This window comes from Apostichopus japonicus, chromosome 18, assembly GCF_037975245.1.
Source record: "Apostichopus japonicus isolate 1M-3 chromosome 18, ASM3797524v1, whole genome shotgun sequence".
NCBI classification, from domain to species: Eukaryota; Metazoa; Echinodermata; class Holothuroidea; order Aspidochirotida; family Stichopodidae; genus Apostichopus; species Apostichopus japonicus.
In genome coordinates this window covers 8,448,208-8,468,116 of record NC_092578.1, presented here as the reverse complement: position 1 = coordinate 8,468,116, position 19,909 = coordinate 8,448,208, and the positions used below count along the sequence as shown (strand labels likewise).

The 19,909-nt window shown below is 37.2% G+C and overlaps 1 protein-coding gene across 3 annotated transcripts in view; it reads right to left on the bottom strand.

The window, feature by feature from the left end:
• LOC139959075 (vascular endothelial growth factor receptor 1-like) overlaps positions 1-19,909 on the bottom strand; it is a 140,647-nt gene that overhangs the window by 47,878 nt on the left and 72,860 nt on the right. For all 3 annotated transcript variants that reach the window (XM_071956636.1, XM_071956637.1, XM_071956638.1), the window contains 3 exons: positions 11,578-11,730; positions 6,914-7,078; positions 2,357-2,653 (listed from right to left, as the gene is read on the bottom strand). In XM_071956636.1, coding sequence (XP_071812737.1) covers positions 2,357-2,653; positions 6,914-7,078; positions 11,578-11,730 — 615 coding nt within the window. The remainder of the gene's footprint in view (positions 1-2,356; positions 2,654-6,913; positions 7,079-11,577; positions 11,731-19,909) is intronic.

Sequence of the window (19,909 nt, the reverse complement as noted above, 5' to 3'; positions counted from 1 at the left end):
CAAATGTCTAACAGCAATAAAGTAACTTAAATACTGTAACTTAAATACGGTTACTTATATACTTCTGAAGGAACATCATTGGCTCCCTATCAGCTACAGAATTCAGTATAAACTACTTCTTCTCACCTTTTGTGCTCATCATCTGGGACTGCCTGTGTACCTGTCGCAACTTCTCTTGCCATGTATATATACCAACTCGCACACTTCGTTCCTCCAACAAACTGTATTTAACTGTTCCTAAGCCCCACTTGAAGACCTACGGTTACAGAAGCTTTGAATACTCTGGCTCGTATGTCTGGAACACGTTACCAGATCACATCGAACATGCTCTATATTTTCTACATTCAAAAGTCTACTTAAGACCCATCTTTTCACTTGTTCTTTTGTTAATTAATCTGCCTTCTTTGTAAAGCGCCTTGAGCAGTGACTTTTGTCTACTGATTTGGCGCTATATAAGTCTCATTTATTATTATTATTATATATTATTATTATAATATTGTGACTTGTTGTTTGATAAATTTCTCTGTAATTTCTTCCTATATTGTCTTAACATTTCTGTGGTTATTCATGTCCTGGCTTGATAATCACACCTTCGTCATTATGCATAACAGTCCATCCTCTCTGGATCATAAAATCCTGCTGCTAAATCAAAACCCATATTTGATATCTACAGTGTGATTATATTAGAGTTCGAAAGCTCATCCTTTCGGTATTAATTACGAAAGACAGCTGTTTTGGAATTTGAACAATTTTGTGACACATTTCTTGATACTTAAAAATCTCTAGGAGATGCTTGACTTGTCACGTTTGACTCCAAAATTTATAACTTAATTGTCATATGTTAAGACATGAAAGTTTGTACTTGTATCTCTCTCTTAATTTGTTTTTTTTTATACATGTGATCAATTAATAATAACTGATCAATAATAAAGTGAATGTGAATATGGTGTCGGAAGAATCACATACTGTATAATTCCTATAATTGCCTACAGCAGCAACGACGACCGCAAGTTTCATTGGAACATTTCCCACATACACCTTTGACTGTGCGTAACAACCTCTATTTTGTGGTATAACAATATTAGATTGCTGTTTGCATGAGACAACAATGCCTATGAAGACAACATTTTATCGTTTATTTCAGAGAACAGCAATGTCCATGTCCTCTATTTTGTGGGATAAAAAAGAAAACAGCTGCAAACCACATTACAAATTTGCATGACTGGGGTGAAGAAACCTTTTCTTCAGTCAAACTCTGAATTGTAATGCAGATGGCATTAATTATTATAGCAACTTTTTTTTTTAAATAATGTAAGCTTATTCAATCATTTTTTTCTTGTGAAGTTGTTTCTATTATCATCCATTTAAACCTCAATGATGCAGCAAATTCATGTGTTATTATCATTTCCCGTTGTCTGTCTCCTTTACATATCAAATGCACCACCTCAGGTATTTGTGACTTAATTTGCAAAGTAAAACTTGGTAGATCTCCTGTTTGGATTAAGTCAAGAAGCTGCTTTGATGGGAATATATACGTATAGTGACCTCGATGTAAGTATGTTTGCTGAAACGTGGACAGAATATTAAAAAATTTTCTTTTCTTTAAATCATGGAATTTTCACTTTCATGATGACATCTTTACGCTTTTTAATAAAACACTTCTAGTAGGAAGGACAAGTACAGGCACCACTAAATCATCGCCTCAAAGACGAGCAAGAACAGACAGAGAAAATGACAAAGTTGTGGTTCAATGGCTTAGAACAAGCCATAAAATATTCAGTAATGTTGCTTGAAAGACAGGTAGTACTCATAATAAACTATAAGGACTTCCTGTGAATCGATAAAGATGCTTCTGCTTACGTCACAACATGGGAGCTGCTTGGTATAAATTTGGGCGTGAAATGGTAAAAAAAACTGGGTATTCATAGAAAAGGAATCATGGCATGTTATGCATATATATATTCTTTGCACTGGGGTTATATTTTTCATGGTGTTCATAGCATCTGTGCTTGGGTGTGTATACTGTTCTCAAGGTGGTCAGTCAGACTTTTATTGCTATCGTCCAGTGGATGATGGCGTTATGTGGCATTAATCTAGCAGCGAGAAAAAGTTCTGGGTGTAGTACTGCTTGGGGTTTGAGCCTGGGCTGGCTGACGTATGGTAGGATTGGATTTGCAACCGGGAGAAATGTTTTTTTCTTAAATTTGGCTTACGGTCTGAGCTGGGTGGTGGTTATACAACTCTTCTGTGTGAACATTACACTTAATCTTGGATTAGAACACGATACTACACACACAACTCAACGCAGGATGCTAATTTGAGGTGTAAAAAAGAATTTATAAAACGTTTGCTTTACCGACAACTGTAAGATTGAAGAACTGTTGATTGTAGCCATCTTTGATCAGGCATCTCATTCTATCGCCAAACCAGAGGTGATATGCGTCGACAGAGAAGCCCGCGTGGTGCAAGTAGGGCAGGTTGTCCAGATAGGCTCGCCTCACTCTTCTTTCTTCCTTATTCTCCCAAAAATCTGCTGTAGGCCTCAAGGTGATGGATCTATTCGGATACGAACGGCAAGGGATGACGAAAGGTTGACCGGGATAGACGGTGATGGGCGACGAGTCTACGTACGGCAAGAAACCTTGGTCAGCGGCTAAAATGATGACCCGGCAGAGAGAAGGTGTGAGAAAAGAGCAGAAGAAGAAGAAGAAGAAGAAGAAGATGAAGAATTAAACCGATAAAAGAAAAACAAACTCTCCATCATTTAGATAATTAGAGTGTATCAGTATTTTACAAATAAAAAACAGCGAAATAGTTCACCTACTTCAATTAAGTTTATTCCTGTTTATCCAAATTTCAAATGTTTTATAAATACTGTATGGCGATGGAACAATAATTACGAACCGATATAAAAGTGATAACATGTTAAGACAGAAGTTTAAATGATGGAAACCAAAACACTATTTGGCATTTAACTCCCCCTCATCCCATGCATCCCAAAAACAAACTTCCCAAAGGCAAGGGGACAACCCCACCGTTAAGACCCCATCCCTTACAACCCTCATCAGGATGGATAACCCATATTTGCAGCCCCTCTTGCCCCACACCATCGCCAAAAAAAATCCAAACTCAGGCTAAAGGTCTGATGTGATGGAAACATATCAATTTAAAGCTTCACGTACGTAGCAGACATTATACAGTAACCCTACTTGTTACAGGTATCTTCCTTGAACCTAAATACATTTGCAATGTTTGCTATAAAGCTATCAATGCTCTCTGTACTTACAATTCCATATATTATTGCAACTCTTTTTGTACAAATATCATTTTCCAATGATTGTAAAAGATCTTCAGCTCGATTTAAATGGCTTGATGACATCATTATTATGCTACTGTACATTGCCAGATGTATTCAGATGACACGATCACCAAATTTGAAGAGTTCCTATCTTTAGAATACAAAATGCTATATGAGACCTGCATTTTGACCAAAAGATGCACAAAATATCCAGCAGTTTTGCTATAATGCAATCGGTTTTAGTAACCATAGTAGCTACTTTAAATTATTCAAGATTCACAGGTGACCAAATTTTGATTATCCACTCGGACATATATATAAGTAATGTAAGTATATAATTCTACTTATAAATAAGTAATTCACTTGCATGCAAAAATGTAGGACGTTATTCTTAAATTTATTTTGATAAACTGCAACCTTTTTTTCAAGTGATATGTGGTTGGCTCTACTAAACAATTGGTCCAGCTATGTGAATGCAACAGACCATACACTGGAGCTGCTCCAGTTTCCAAGTATATATCTATTATTGTCAGAATATACAGTATAAAGAACCAGGCAATTAATTAAAATCGACACATCATTATCAAATTTCAACTATATACTTTAAAGCTTTGTTTTATTAAGATCATGTAAATGACATGTTTTCTTTTTTTCTAAAGGTCAGGCTTTACGAAAAAAATACACTTTAACCAAGAAATACCAACAAAGTAACCCAAAAAAATTGATATGCAAAACCAGCAATACATCCAAGAACCTCTCTAGCTATAACTCTTTTGAGTGCATTTTTAGGCTTGTTCAATTAAAGTATCATAAGTAAATCCTACTACAGTGTATCCCTGCATATATACTTTCTAAAATATATAGTGACAGCCTTTTAGAGAAATCGGATTCGAAACGATTCCATCAGATAATTTTGAGTTAAGTCCGTCCAATCATCACTGTCAGTGATTATTCCCTATTTAATCTCCTTGTCACCATGGATACTTATTTTTAAAACTTTCACTGTCCCTAATAAGCATTTTTTTTCATTTATAGTTAGCATCAGCATTAATTAACATCAGTTTTGACCTGAGACTTCATTTTGTATGATGGATGAAGGCAGGTCAGCAGAGGTACATATTAAGAAAAACATAAACAATACAAATACGAGCCAATAGGAGTGTTAGCTCAGTGGTTAACGCCGGTGCCTTTCAATCATAAGGTCCCGAGTTTGAGTCATTTCAAGATTAATGTATGTCTTCCAGTTACAGATTTGTTGACAATTGACAATTCATAATCATGGACGTTAAATATGAATCTAAGAGACTGACTTTGGTCAACTTGCAGCTTTGATAAGCCAATGATGACTTCTTCGCAAATTTACTTCTTGCAGGATTGGATCTTAAATACTGTACATACAAACACACATACATACACACAATACAGACACAAATAATCAAATAAAATTAGCATGAGGGCTTATATATGGTGGGTCACCACTTATTAAAGAGATATTCAAGTAGCTGATGACAGATATTTTAATAAAATTATTATCAATTTTGTGCATCTATAACGGCAGCCTTGTAACACTTTGTATGGTGAACATATGAATGATTCAAATTTGGAAGTATTTTGTGAATGCATCTAGTAATAGCAGAATTCATAATGCCATCAGAGCAATTCTTCTGCAATGTCTTTTTTTTTGGTTTACTTTACTCTTTTCCATCGTGTAAAATTTTCCTAGTCACGTTTCCATTATTCGTTTTATTTTTTACTACTGACCCATCACCCCCCCCACCAGGAGGTAGGAAGGGTCAAACAACTTCAGAGGGGCACTTTCTCATTCCACAACTACCACTTGTTATGCTATAAACCGATACACACTGGCCATATTACTTAAATATATATGATGTGTTAGTATGCTATCAATACTATAATGGTTCACGTGAATAATTAAAATAAAATTAACACAGGCTGCAGATATCCAAAGACAGTTCCTCATCAAAGGGGCACATTTTATTTGCCAGTAGGCACATTTGCTATTTTGGAAAAAAAGTGGGGGGCAGGCAGGGCACATGCCCCCAGTCCCCCCAGGGTCCTACCCCTGCCCCCCCCCCACCCCACAGCTAGATAGCTCAGTTGGTAGAGAGTTGGGATAATGTAACCCAGAGGTCACTGGTTTGAATCCCATTCTAGCCATAAAGTTCTTTGTTTTTTCCATTGTCTAAACCAGGGTTGTCCAACCTACTGCACATGGGCCACAGTCCGGCCCGTCGCAGAGTTGCGTCCGGCCCGCCAGAGATGCTCTACGGTGCGAAATTTTAGTGAGCAGATTTATTGATAACAATTTAAAGCTATATAATCAATCACTCAACCTTGTGGGTCCAAAAAAATGCATACAGGTCAGTTTGTGTGACACTCTCTCAGCGGAGGAGGGGCGGCTGAACTTTATTCATCTGTTTTATCAGGAAGGAAAATAAATCAGTGTGCTCCGCACGCAGTGCTCACATTTTGTTGCCTTGGGCTTCGGGCAAAAAATCGAAAAATCGAGCGTAGGGTTCATGCGGCCCCCTCCTTCATCATAATCATTCCATGTGGCCCTCCTCTGCAAAAGGTTGGACAACCCTGGTCTAAACTGACCCAGTCAGTTTATATTTAGTCATTTACTTATAATTTGTATTAGTTTTTGTCTTTTTTAATAATATTTTAAAATATTTTTTAGAGAAAAATAAGATTTTGATGACAAAAATTGCATTTCGGCTGCTAATACAAACAACATTCCAAATGTGTCAAGTTTCCAGAATAATTCAACCAGTAAGTTTATAACAGACAAGTGTAAGCTATTAAAGAACATTTGCCGTTATGACATCACAGAACACCCACTGTGATCTACTCCAGGGAAGAAGAATCGAGGGTTAAAGCTGTTGTCAAAGTAACTTCTATTCAACCGACCATATCTTGAGTTAGGGATGAGATATTGAGATGGGGGTTTTCAACGAAACAGGGTGGTATATTTTCTTTTCCATGTAAAATACAGCACCTGCACATCCCTTTAAATAGCATTATTAAGGTGGTTCTCTACATAATAAAACTTCATGAGTGTCGAGTGATAAATCTAATACATTTGTGGGGGAGGGGATTTTCTGGGGTGGAGGGAGGGCAGAGGGGGGAACACATTAACAGTACATGCATACAATACAACTCTGTGCAATATTTGTTACAAAAAGATATTTCATTTAAATATCTCATTCGATACAGTAGTTGGGTAGCCTCTGCACAATATTTTGTGACAAAATCATATGTTACATTTAAATATTTCGTTGGATAGAGTACTTGGGCAGCCTTCCGTAGAATACACAATGTACAAGATACTGCTGGTTCTGTACGGTATTCCTCCTAACCCTCCTCTTCCTTACCCCCCTCCCCCCTCCCCCTTCCCCCTTCCCCCTTCCCATCACCCATTCTCCAGAAAAGAAATCAATAAGCTTATATACTCCTGAGGTTAATGATTTGAGATCCATACTAGTCTGTAATAATACTTTTCTCTCTCTCTCTTTCTAAATTTATTTGAAATTTGAAAAGAGCAAGAATGGTATTTTCCTTCTTTTATTTCTGTTCTTTCTCCAAAGATCTCACCTGACTCGTCAGTTACAAAGACCCCCGTCGCCGACCACTTTTCCTCAGCAGAATGATACATCCCTCTGTGGCTGCAGCGATACTGACCACTGTCTTCGACGGTCAAGTTTTCCACTGTCAGGCTCGACGATTCTTTCCATATCGAGGTCAGCAATGAACCGTTAACTATCAGACCAAAAAAAAAAAAAAAATGAAGAATCATACATGCACAAGAATAATCATTTTAGCACACCTACCATGTTTGTGGCAGATATCTGATTAATTTTCACATAAATGGATATAACATTCAACCACTTCTGGATTCTGAATTTAGAACTGCAGGGACTTAATTATCAGTAAGTTATACAACCAAGTTTAATCGATGAGAGAAGAAGTGTCCGGGAGACAAAAGTAAAACAATTGACTTACAATTAATAAATTACAACAATTAATAAATTACAACAATTAATTAATATTCATTTGGAAAAAAAATTAAAGACAAATGACGGGGTCTCCTTAAGTGTCTTCAACATTTCCCCCAAATATGCTAGAAAAATGAGATAATGGTCACTGGCAGTTAACCTTCAACCGAAGCTTTACTGCTTTACTCGACGAAGACCATGGTGTAGTTGCCCTCTTTGAGAAGTCTACTTTGCTTTAAATAAGTTGAACCCTTGCCATTTAAACTTTGAATATTTTGGAAGGATAATACACACATTTCAGGAAAACGATGCATATGTTTAGCTTTTTTTTTCTCTCAGGACACTAACTAATTTGGTGGCAATACTGAAGACTACTTTCCCATTCTGTCATGTGCAATCTTAACTCTTAAGGGTTTTGTAAAAAAAAATGTGGGAAATTGACACAACTAAAGATACCATTAAAATTCCATTGGATCACACAGGGATTTTTAAAACACTTTAAACCCTATAGGCAAAATGTAAACATTGATGTCTTTAAATCAAGATACATGTGTATATATATATAGACAAAACTCTAAAAGGGAAAGAAATCTATTCTTTGTGATTTACTGTGGATTCAATGTGAGACATCAAGGCTTTAGTAGTTTGTCCAACTTGTGTAGGCAGTCATTCTTGACTGGCGCAAAAAGAAACGTCTCATGCCAGTAATCTGACCAAGTTTCCAATGAGGTGTAACAGAAGTATTAGACACCACCATCGATCCCAGAAAATACACACACAACTTGCTACCGTCGGTAATTAGACACTATTGTACAGTCAATACATGCAGCTACGGTCAATACCCACAACACAGTGTACATAGCAGCGATGGACATCTCAGGTCCATATAAAAGATAAGAAGGTATCAAGTTTCATTACTGTCTGCATTTTGTAGTGACAAGAAAAAAACTTCACTTGCAAGCAACCGAAAGTTAACTTTTTTTTCAGAGGGCGGCACATGGTTTGGGGCGAGTCTTCAATGCCTTTAACAACCTTTTACACTTTGTTAATAAAGTTGTTAGTCTGCTGGTTTTCTTTTGTTCGAATGGAGCAATTATAAAATGAAATTACTTGGAATAGAGACCCGACAAATTTCATCATAAATTAGTAGCTCTATGATGTTACTTGACTTGTTGCAGTTTTTTAATTCTTATTAAATGTGTGCAAAAGCATGAAAAAAAGGATTTCTCTCAAATGGTTAAGGGTAGCTCCTGTAGATTGAAGGTGAAGGATATATTGTATAACTATACATTGCAGTGGCGGAGCGTCCCCCCTGACGTACTCAAATGGACTGCTGGTGCCCTTTTCAGCTTTTTACCACTTTTTACTTATTCGCGATTATTGACATTCTTATTGCGCTCATCTACCTATTGAAATTTGTCACAATTTGTTGGCGATGACACCTATTTATTCTTCGTTTATCTGCAAATTAGCGAGGCCTGGAAGGGTAATTTCCGGCGATCTAGGGAGTACCTTTACTCAAAAAATGCCTGTACGCTCCGCGCCAACCTGTGGTGGCGCTCTGCTTAGATAGCATCGAAAGCGCCCCTACAGACCATTCTCGACCCCCTGACCAAGACCCCTAGCTCTGACACTGATACACTGTACCTACTCTTTCAAAATGATATGGATTGCACGGACGACCCGTCCAAAAGGATGACTTTTCTAGTCTTAATTTTAGTCTTAATATATATGTTAAAAGTTCAAACCCCAAAAAAGGGGAAAATTTTGAGAGCCAGAAATGTCCCTATAGTATATATTTCAGTTTCCAAGATATTCACCTATCAAAACATTGTCAGCTCCTGTCAGCTTCTTAGTACAGGGGTGAAATGTTTAATGTTAATCCATTGTTTCATCAATTCTAATGAAACTCGACCAAACGAAGCAATTTGTTCTTTTCACCTCATGTAAATTAGCAGAGCATCCCCTTGGGTGGTATTAAATGCCATGTGTCCTTGTCAATGTATAACAGCTAAAGTAAAACATGTCATCTGAGGCCATAGAAGGTTTCATGTTTCTTCCAGTGTTTCTTCGTGTTTATACCCTACATCTGAAGAACTTGACCCTAGTGGTCTGTGTATTTTTCGAAACGAAATAAGTCCGGCCAATTTAACTGATTAGCCTCGGGTTTTTAAAGTTTGAATCATTTCTCAAGAATTGAAAGTGGTATAGAAATGCAATCTGGCAAATAGAATGGTTTTTCAACATACTATATCAAAATTAATTTGGCGCCTAAAGTCATCCTTTAATGAAATCAAAACCGCAGTGTGAAATGTTTCCCCGAAATGTAATGAGGGCAGTATTGAAGAACTTAGTATGCATAGGCTCCTGATGTGTGACCTGATTAATTCACTTTGGCTTCGGCTTTGAGTACAACGTGTCTGTATACTGCCACGTTGGACAAATCTAACCTTAGTAATATAGTAATTACTAACTTTGCGATTGGTGTATAGTCGTTGCCAACTTTGCAATCTGTGCTCCCCCCTCACCATGTTGCAAGGTCGGTAAGAGTGACTCCCCAGTTTTCCCTTTTAATCGGGTAACTAAAAAAGTGTCACACCTCAAACACTTGATTCTCTCAGTCCTAGATGGAGCAAGAATAAAGTGCCTATATATATAGAAGTCCCCAGTATAGGTGAGCCTAGCTTCCACCCGAGTGTTGAAAATCACATGTTTAACATGACGGGAAAATTATCACCTCCCACCATTCATTTCAAAAGTGATATTTCTATAAAAAATAAACTGACAATTGTGAGTTGAAGATGAATAATTAACTGCATGCTAATAGAAAAATTATGCCCACAAAGAGCAGATCTGTACACATCATTCTGCAATTTTGACGTGACATACTAGAAGGTCTCATCGACAACTTAAACTGGGCTGGGAGGATTAGCGAGGAGAGGCTGCATGCCAAGGGCAGATTCAGTCTATGAGAGACATTTGTGAGCCATTTAGTTCAATCCTTGATGTAGGGAAAACTCGGATTATCCTCTACATGGTGGACTTACTGGCCGAACATTACCTACTACACAGTGGTACACTGGAGGTATCCAGTGGTACGGTACACAAAAACCCATATATTCCGTTTCTTATTTTTGGAGGCTATGTCACTATTATCTTTTTTATTTTTTGTATAATAAGGCCCTTTTCTAGGTAATTTTATACTTTGACTTGCTTTTGTGATTTATGTTCTACATTCTTTTAGTTTTTCTTGTATATATTTGTGTCTTTTATCATTTCATTATACGTGCCTTTTCATATAATTTATGTTCCATTCTATAACTTTATCCCAACATGCAAAACTTTCTGTATTAAAATAAGCATCTGGCAACCGCAACTGCAATTCAATTGATCAAGGTCTGCCTGTTAATTGCTCTCTTTGTGATATTTTTTAATTGTTTATCGAAAAGAGGAAATAATATTTCACGACAAAAACATTGCGTGTTGATAAAAAAAACTAACAACAGAGAACAGTGTCAGCTTTTAAGCAAACGTATCAGGTTGTCCAGGATCCTATCCCACCCGACCCACATCCCCTCTCCATCCCACCCAACCCACATCCACTCCCCGTCCCACCCATCCCACATCCCCTCTCCATCCCATCCACCCCACATCCCCTCTCCATCCCATCCACCCCACATCCCCTCTCCATCCCATCCATCCCACATCCCCTCTCCATCCCATCCACCCCACATCCCCTCTCCATCCCACCCATCCCACATTCCCTCTCCATCCCACCCATCCCACATCCCCTCTCCATCCCATCCACCCCACATTCCCTCTCCATCCCACCCATCCCACATCCCCTCTCCATCCCACCCATCCCACATTCCCTCTCCATCCCACCCATCCCACATCCCCTCTCCATCCCATCCACCCCACATTCCCTCTCCATCCCATCCACCCCACATTCCCTCTCCATCCCACCCATCCCACATCCCCTCTCCATCCCACCCATCCCACATTCCCTCTCCATCCCACCCATCCCACATCCCCTCTCCATCCCACCCATCCCACATTCCCTCTCCATCCCACCCATCCCACATCCCCTCTCCATCCCATCCACCCCACATCCCCTCTCCATCCCACCCATCCCACATTCCCTCTCCATCCCACCCATCCCACATCCCCTCTCCATCCCATCCACCCCACACCCCCTCCCCAAGACTTGTCACACACATCCTGCACAAGTAAATCCCATTGAAAACTTTGTCACATATTTACCTGGAGGAGTCAACTGGCTCCCAATCTGTACTTTGCTCTCCTCTGCTGGGTAAGTCCACTCCAATGGAAATAATCCAGTACAGTTCAGAGATAACGTACTGCCCTCACTCAGAACTAAGTTTGTGCCAGAGTGTTGTAATAATGGTTTATCCACTGTAGTCGAATGAGAAAAGGAAAAAAAGAAATAAATATATAGTAATGACAACAAACTTTCTCAAAACTCCTTAAACTTTTGTATCTTTTTGCGAATTATGACCATTGGCATGTAGAAAATGCCTCATGAAAATATTTTAGGTCTTTGGCAACCTTAAGTACATTGGTATTCTGACACAAAACATTTGCGTCTTCATGTTTTTGTGTTAACCAACCTAATACTAACCTAGCTATTGTTGTTAGTGTATGGCACAGTGAAGCCTAACCAACACAGCATTTGCATGCTGTGGCTACATAAATGTTTTTTTACCAAAATGGCAGATCATCCTGTGTTGTGGATTGATTTTCTGCATAAATGCCCTTACTTGTTAAAAAGTTTCATATATTGTAGTAAATTAGGGCTCTTTTATATTTTAAGTTCAGATGGAGATTTCCACATGTTTAATGTTAGGCCTACTGTAGTAGCATCTACTTGGACTATATGACTGTTTAAGGGTTTGCCTGCACATCTAGGCCATTATAATATTGATGTTCAACAAATTTTTAATTGGTTTAGACATGAATAATTAACATAACAGATTTATGAATGCTTTGATACACCTGTATGTACTGCCTAAGATCAACCCATTGCCAGTGATAAATGGCAATATTAATTTTAAGTGATTTCTATCCAGTTTACAATTGGAAGGAATGCTCTGTGAAGCTCGTGAACAACCTCCGTAAAAAGTCAATGGAGTTTTACTGTGTCATTTCCGTCGCATACATTCAACTCGTTGACTTAATTCGTTAAGGTAAAGAGATCTTGGAAGAGCATGATAGCAACTTTTGTCTTTGGCAGGATGTATTTTCAGGGGCAACTCAGCAAACATCGAGGGCATCGTCCGTTATGGCAATCCCTGATTTAATATTTGAAGGCGTTAACCTCTGTCATGAACAAACCATGTTGATAAAGGGTGGGAAGACTCGCGCAAAAAGAAACGTCTAATGTCGGTAATCTCACCTAGTTTCCAATGAGGTGTAACAGAATTGTTAGACACTACCATCGATCCCAGAAAATACACACACAGCTTGCTACCGTCGGTAATTAGACACTAGTGTACAGTCAGTACATACAGCTGCGGTCAATACCCACAGCACAGTGTACAACGATACAGCGATGGACATCTCAGGTCCAGCTAAAGATAACAAGGTTTCACGTTTCATTACTGTCTGCATTTTGTAGCGACACGAACAAAACGTCACTTGCAAGCAGCAGAAAGTTAACTTTTGCAGATGGCTGCACGCGGTTTGGGGCGAGTCTTCGATGCCTTAATTAGTTACATGTTCATAAAAATATAACTAGTACATGACTTGACGGACAGTGCAGTACAGTAGGTGGTCTCATGTCATATAGAATTATTTAACTGCACACAAACTTGCTCGGTGATTTTATTTCCTTAGGTTCCATACGCTACTTGTGGCCGACCGAATGTGACTTCAAATCTACACTGAAATCTGACATCTGTTTCTAGATTTACTCACCTTCTTTCTAACTGACTTTTCTAACCTAAATTGTTTAATTATATTATCCTTTGTGTATTACTTGCTTTGCCCTTTCTCAATGTTGTTGGACTGCACCGGGATTTTTTATGGATACGGGTGCATTTATAATGTTTGCTATTATTTTTACTAATATCTTCTACTGAATCTGTCGATGCTGAATTTTTATACAAAAATTTCTTTTTTAATGTATTTATAGATACTAGAGCTGCAGGGTGAAATGTGCCTACCGGCGCATTTACAAACTTTCATTATTAATATTACTAATATCTTCAACTGGATCTGTCGATGCTGAATTTGTATACAACAATTTCATTTCTAATGTATTTATAGATAATAGAACTGCAGGGTGAGATGTGCATATTATATATCTTAAGACTTTATTCTCCATCTCCTTCAACATTGTGGGCGATATAAATCAGTTGTAAAGAAGAATTTACTGATCTACCTAAAGAAAATCCCAAACATATATCTTTAAATAAGGTAAAAAGTACTTGGATTTATTTTGCTGTTTAATCTTCTCAGAGGTGATCGAATCAGGCTATAGCTCGGGGGAGGGGGGGGGGCGGTGGGTACGTGCTATCTGATTTCAGTCCTTCAGTTCCATCGTATGTCAATGCTCAAATGATTTATATTATTTATGATACATGCTTGCAATAAAGTGGAGACTTATCTATTTAGCATTTGAATAATAAATATGTAACTTTCACAAAAATTGTATAATCCTTACCAAGGAAAATATTGAATTTCACTAAATCTTACATGAATCTTCTTAGATATGTTGAAAAGGAAAGGAGGGGAGGGAGTTCTTCCCTTTCCTCTACATCTGAGAGCGAGGTACGTAGTACAAAAAAGCCTTCTTATTTAGTAATTAAGGTGAAAGTTGTCTGTACTGTAGGTTGGAGGAGGGAGGAGGAAGGAGGATCTGGAGGATTGGAAGGAGGATCGGGGGGGGGGGGGGGGGGGAAGGGAGGATGATCACAGGGAGGACCCAGGAGTATCAGAGGGAGGAGAGAGGATCGGAGGGGAAAGGAAAGAGGATCGGAGGGGCATTGGAGGGTGGAGGAAGGATCTGAGGGAGAAGGGAGGAAGGGAGGATGATCAGAGGGAGGAGGATTGGAAGGAGGAAGGAAGGAAGAAGGAAGGAAGGAGGGAGGAGGAAGATGAGGGAGGAGGAAGATGAGGGAGGAGGATGGAGGAGGTGCAATTCAACCCTACATTCCGCATTTTCCTCGGTGTCTTTTATTCGAAATTCTTACTGTACAGTATCTTCTACTAACCTATTTTGTGCTTTACATTTTTTGATTTTTGTTTTTTGTGTAAATTATATATATTCATTTGTTTTTATTTCTGTGATGATTTCATCTGTCTGTTTCATTTTCATATTGATATATTTACTCTGTCACTTTAAACTCTCAAGTAAGTTAAGTACATGCGTAATTCCTTTCCGCATGTTAACTACAGGTGTACTGTAGGTAATGTAATATTACATAGCAGATATCACCTGTTTTAAACAAATTGATGGAAATTCTGATTAATTCCCTCCAAGCTAATAAATCTTTTTCACTATGAAGAAACTTTAATCCCAAAAATATGGAAAATATCACACATTCATGCTGTAATATCTAGGACGGTTAACAGTATAATTATTTTTACTTTCAAAAGTTTGCAAAGTCAAATTTTGAAGGGCGGGGGGGGGGGGGAACAAAACACAGTCTATATTTACAGATGATTACATTTTACATTAACACCTTCAGGCTATACAGTAGGTTTACCTTTACAATAGATTCAATCAACCTTTTATGAAAATGTCATTTCAAAATGTATTTGCCCCAAAAGATAAATTTGATACTGATTTATGGCCCCATTTAATTCACAGATAATCAAGCTTACAGGTAAGTACAACTTGATCTTGAACTTAAATATAAAATTAACTTTATTATTTTTTATTTAATAAAGTTAAATTATGATCATGAACAGTCAGATAAATAAGGGAATTAGGCTCACAAATCTTATATCGAAGAGATAAGTTTTTTGCAATCTCGCTTTAATCTCACAAAGCTCTGACGTTACTCAAGTCTTATAATAATAATTATAATAATAATAAACAGTTCTTATATAGCGCAACTTACAATAAAGTCTTGCCGCGCTGCGTCACTGTACATTCATTACTTGTTAGCTTGGCTGTGTGATTTAAGCCTCTTACAGTACAATAATAGCACACCAATTCTGACTAATTGCCAAAATCCCAACTTTAAATCTTTTATAATTATGAAGAAACTTAAAACTCACAGAACATCAATCCATACAGAAATTGACACAGATTTCAAGCTCTCAAAATCTAGGACGGTGCACTGCTTGCAGCCAAAAAAAAAAAAAAAATCACTTTCTTCAGCAGCGATTTTGTGACGTTTAATGTGCTTGAATGAGTTTAATATGTCACCAAATTGATCAGAGAAGATTGAGCCATGGAGGAGGGAAAATCCATCGGAGGAGGCTCAAGCAATCAGTCATACTGACAAAGGAGAATGTTTTAATCTCTTTTCTACTAGTTCCGTCTTTTTATCTATAGCCAAGGTGTACCTGTGTCTCCACTTGTGTGCTAATGACATGCATTGATGGTCTTCTACTTAATGGATAGTTCAGGTATCTTGAGATTTGAGAGAACAGTTTGGAGGCAACGAAAAACGATAACTCAACTGTTTTCTATCTCGACTGCTTTGTACTGTAACAAATATCAACAGCATTGGAATTTCATGACCAAGTAAATCTGTGGAAGTTTTCTACGTGGATGCATGAAGCAATTACGTAAACTATAAAACTGAGATTCATAGTCCTGAATAGCTTTTAATATCCATGACAGTACCTCCACGAAGTGTCAATCCAACCAATTACCCTTGTACAGTAAAATTTCCAGGCTGCATTAATCTAAAGACTGAATTCTATATGCTTGCAAGGTCGAGCATTGCATCAGTATCATAATAATTTGAAATTTTATAAGTTAAGAATACCACAAACTTGGGCCTTTTTCTATTAAATTTACTGTATATGGGGAGGGGGAGAGGAGGGAGTGGAGGTGGGTTGAATTTATTCTCACTCCTCAGCACCATGAAAAAATTATTGTCTTATATTTACAAGTAAACTTCGAACATACAGTCATAAAATTCTGAAAAATTCCATAAAAACAGTGGGTTAACTTTTTTCTTTCATGAACAGCGCAATATCATCAACCAACAATTAAACACTGCAACTATTAAATTTTAATTTAATTTTTTTTTTTTTAAAGTCTTCTCAAACCTTCCGGTGTCTTGCATAATAAAATCAAGGAACAATTTGATATGCATGAAATTCAAATGTACCAATTGTTTCATACTTTTATATGAGTGTCTTTTTGGGAACTTTGTATTATTATCTTCTGTGTTTTTTTTTTGTTTTTTTTTTACTACATTTGTTTTCTTGCCTTGTTGTAATTTAAATGGTAACAATATTAATTAAAAACTTTTCATAAAAATTAGGACCAAATAGAGCAATACGGCTAAGCTTTGTGCTGATATGTACGTACACAGCATGATGCAAATACTGTCACATTTTGATACCGTGCCCATTTTGTCATGTTTCATTCGAATTTGGCTGAAATTTCGTGACTGGTTTGAGTGAGTGAAGTTTCCATACGTGCAATCATATTTAATCAATTTAAGGTCACAAGAGGTAATTTTCTGTGAAAACTGAAAAATGCTACTCCAGCTCCTAGAGCATCTGTACAAATCTGTTGAAATGATTTGGAGATAACATTTGCAAAAAAGTTCAGGACATGTATTTTTGACACCATGTGAGGGCCCCAAGAAAGGGGCCTTCTGTAGAGTTTTCAGTTATGCGGACACATGAACTTTCAAGATACAGGGTACATATATATGCTTTTAGAGACATACTGGGTTGATGTTGTTTTAAGAAATTTGAAGAAAAAAAGAAGAAAGCTGGGCAATTTTTATTATGCAGTAACCTTGCCTGCATTATTTACATGTTTGTTGCATAATCAGTACAAAACTTACAGTCTCGATGACTTTAAGTGACGTTATATGCATAGACACAATGCCATGAAAATGTTAGTGTAGGATACAACTTAGGTAAATGTTTATCACTAGGCAGCCTGTGCCAGACCAGATCCCAGACGTCAATTTAAGTTTCAATCTGACCCAAGAAGATTACATTTATACAGTAGGTCAGATAATGGCAAGATTAAAAACAGCTGATGACATGTGATACCAACTGATATAAACTGGAAATTTAATAAATACTATCAATTTTGTGATCGAATCTCCCGCTCACGTGCAAATTATACAGCTGTAGCCTTCTCAGAATACCTACAGTATATACCCATACAATGCTATGATAATGTTAGTGTAGGATGCAGTTGGTAAATGTTTATCAGCAGGCAGCCTGTGCCGTACCAGATCCGGACCGCAATTCAAGTTTCAATCCGACCAAGCAAGCAACAAGAATATCTTGCACTTATTGAGTATGCATGACCCTGTATGGCCTAAGGCTTGAGCAATTTCCACTGTCCTTTCTTTCCCCGTCGCTCAATCTACTACCACTACTGTAGGTAAAAAATAGTAACATCAGAAGGAAAAATAATTGATTCTGTCTGTCTCTAAATTGGCTTCAACCAATGCTTTTCTTAATTGCACCTCCAAGGAATTAATTGGGAAAAATCCTGGTCTACAGTATAGGGAGCTGAGCATACAATTTAAAATTCCCTCTCGGGGAATCTTGGGGATCTCGAAGGCAGGCAAATTTCGGGCGGAGAAATAAAGCCGTCTGATCACCGCTCTCACATACAGATATAAACCCTAAGCCAATTGAGTCGGATGAAAAGATGTGCTGTAGTTAGCTTGGAACTAAGCTTTAATCATTTGAAAGATTTATGATATCATGAATATATATGGAAGCAAAATAAAAACAGTCAATTTTAGCATGCATGCATGATTACAAATTATGATATGTGTCATACAAAATGAAAAACAAACAAGAATGGAAATACACACATAGAATTCACATGCATTTAGATCTTGATATTTAAAAAGTCAAATATTATCAATTTTTTCAGGCTATAGCTGCTCCATTATATATTATATATTTTAACTAAAGTGATATAATTCATGACAATTCCAATGATACAGTGCTTGCAACACAAAGAATGGGATCTGATCTAACAAGCTTGGTTGAATCTTTCACATACTTCTCACTGTAACATTAACATAAATTATGGCAGATCAAGAGCATGTGAGTACGCAAAACTGTAGTTACCCAATTCAAGAGACGAAACTTGAGATTGGGAAAATGATGAGCAGTTATACTATAAATACATAGATTTACTAAATCAGAGAATCACTAGACATTATTACTTGCCCTAATAATTTACTAGTCATTTTATTAATGCTGACCTTAATTTTTTAAATAAAAACATGGAATCGTTGTTAAACTTTCACAATTTGTGTTCGTAATTTTCTTTTCAAAATGTTAAATTGCTCACTTATCGGATGCTCCTGTACTGTACATTACTGCAGCTCTTAGGGAAACATTACATTACTAACCTAAGGGACTATACTGTTCGGTCATTTACACAATTAAGTTGCGGTCATTTTGCAATTAAAATGGACAAGAAAATCCCTCGTCACATATCACATACTGTATGTATAAGACATCAATTTTAAAATAGATTAAATAAAAAGTTTTAACAAAGTATAAATTGCCTTACTTTGTCACAGACTGCAAGTTTGCACTTTCCTGAAAAATCTAACTTTTACTCCCTCACTTTGAGAAACTGCTTATGATTTAACAATTTGCATAATATTGACCAAATTTATGTAAGTTTAATCACACTTAACTCTTTTTGTTGCAAAACGGTGGTAGTCTAATTACATGAATATTTTAACAGTTACCGCAAAGTGTCAAAATGACAATCTTTAGACTGTACCTGATCATCAGATTATTTCAGCATTATATTTTTTGGGGGAGGGGGGAGGGAGTAATTTTTAAAACTATTCTCACAGAAATGTTTGAAATGAAAACAATTCATCAAGCAGGTGTAAAAATTGTCAAAATTTGACTTGTAATTAATAATTCATTTTGTGACTGAATAATGGGTTTCGGTCACTTAACTTTCATAACCCAGTTTAAACGGACGGGCTGATTCACTCAATTGTACAATTCGCCATTATTGCCTGTGGAAACGCACCTTTAACGTACGTTTCCACAAGCAACAACTCTTTGAATGTCCGAAGTAGCAGGCAAGTACTTTGAGCAACTTCCTGTTATTTTCATAGGTTTGCGGACCTCGTATTGTAGAAAGCAATATAGCATCTGTAAAATAGTGACCACAAAACCTGACTTTAATTGTTTTGTCATTAAAATTACACACAAATATTTCATGTTCAACACACACTGGACAGGATATATAATAGGATACTGCGTCACGATAAAGTTCAGAAGGTTAACTACTGTGCCACTTCAAAATATGAAGTGTTTACCAAACTGGTGCCACAGTTTGAGAAGATGATCATAAATCATTCGATTTTTATGATTACTTTTATCATCACACGCATAAATTACAGCGCATTGAGCCGTGATCTACGGTAGC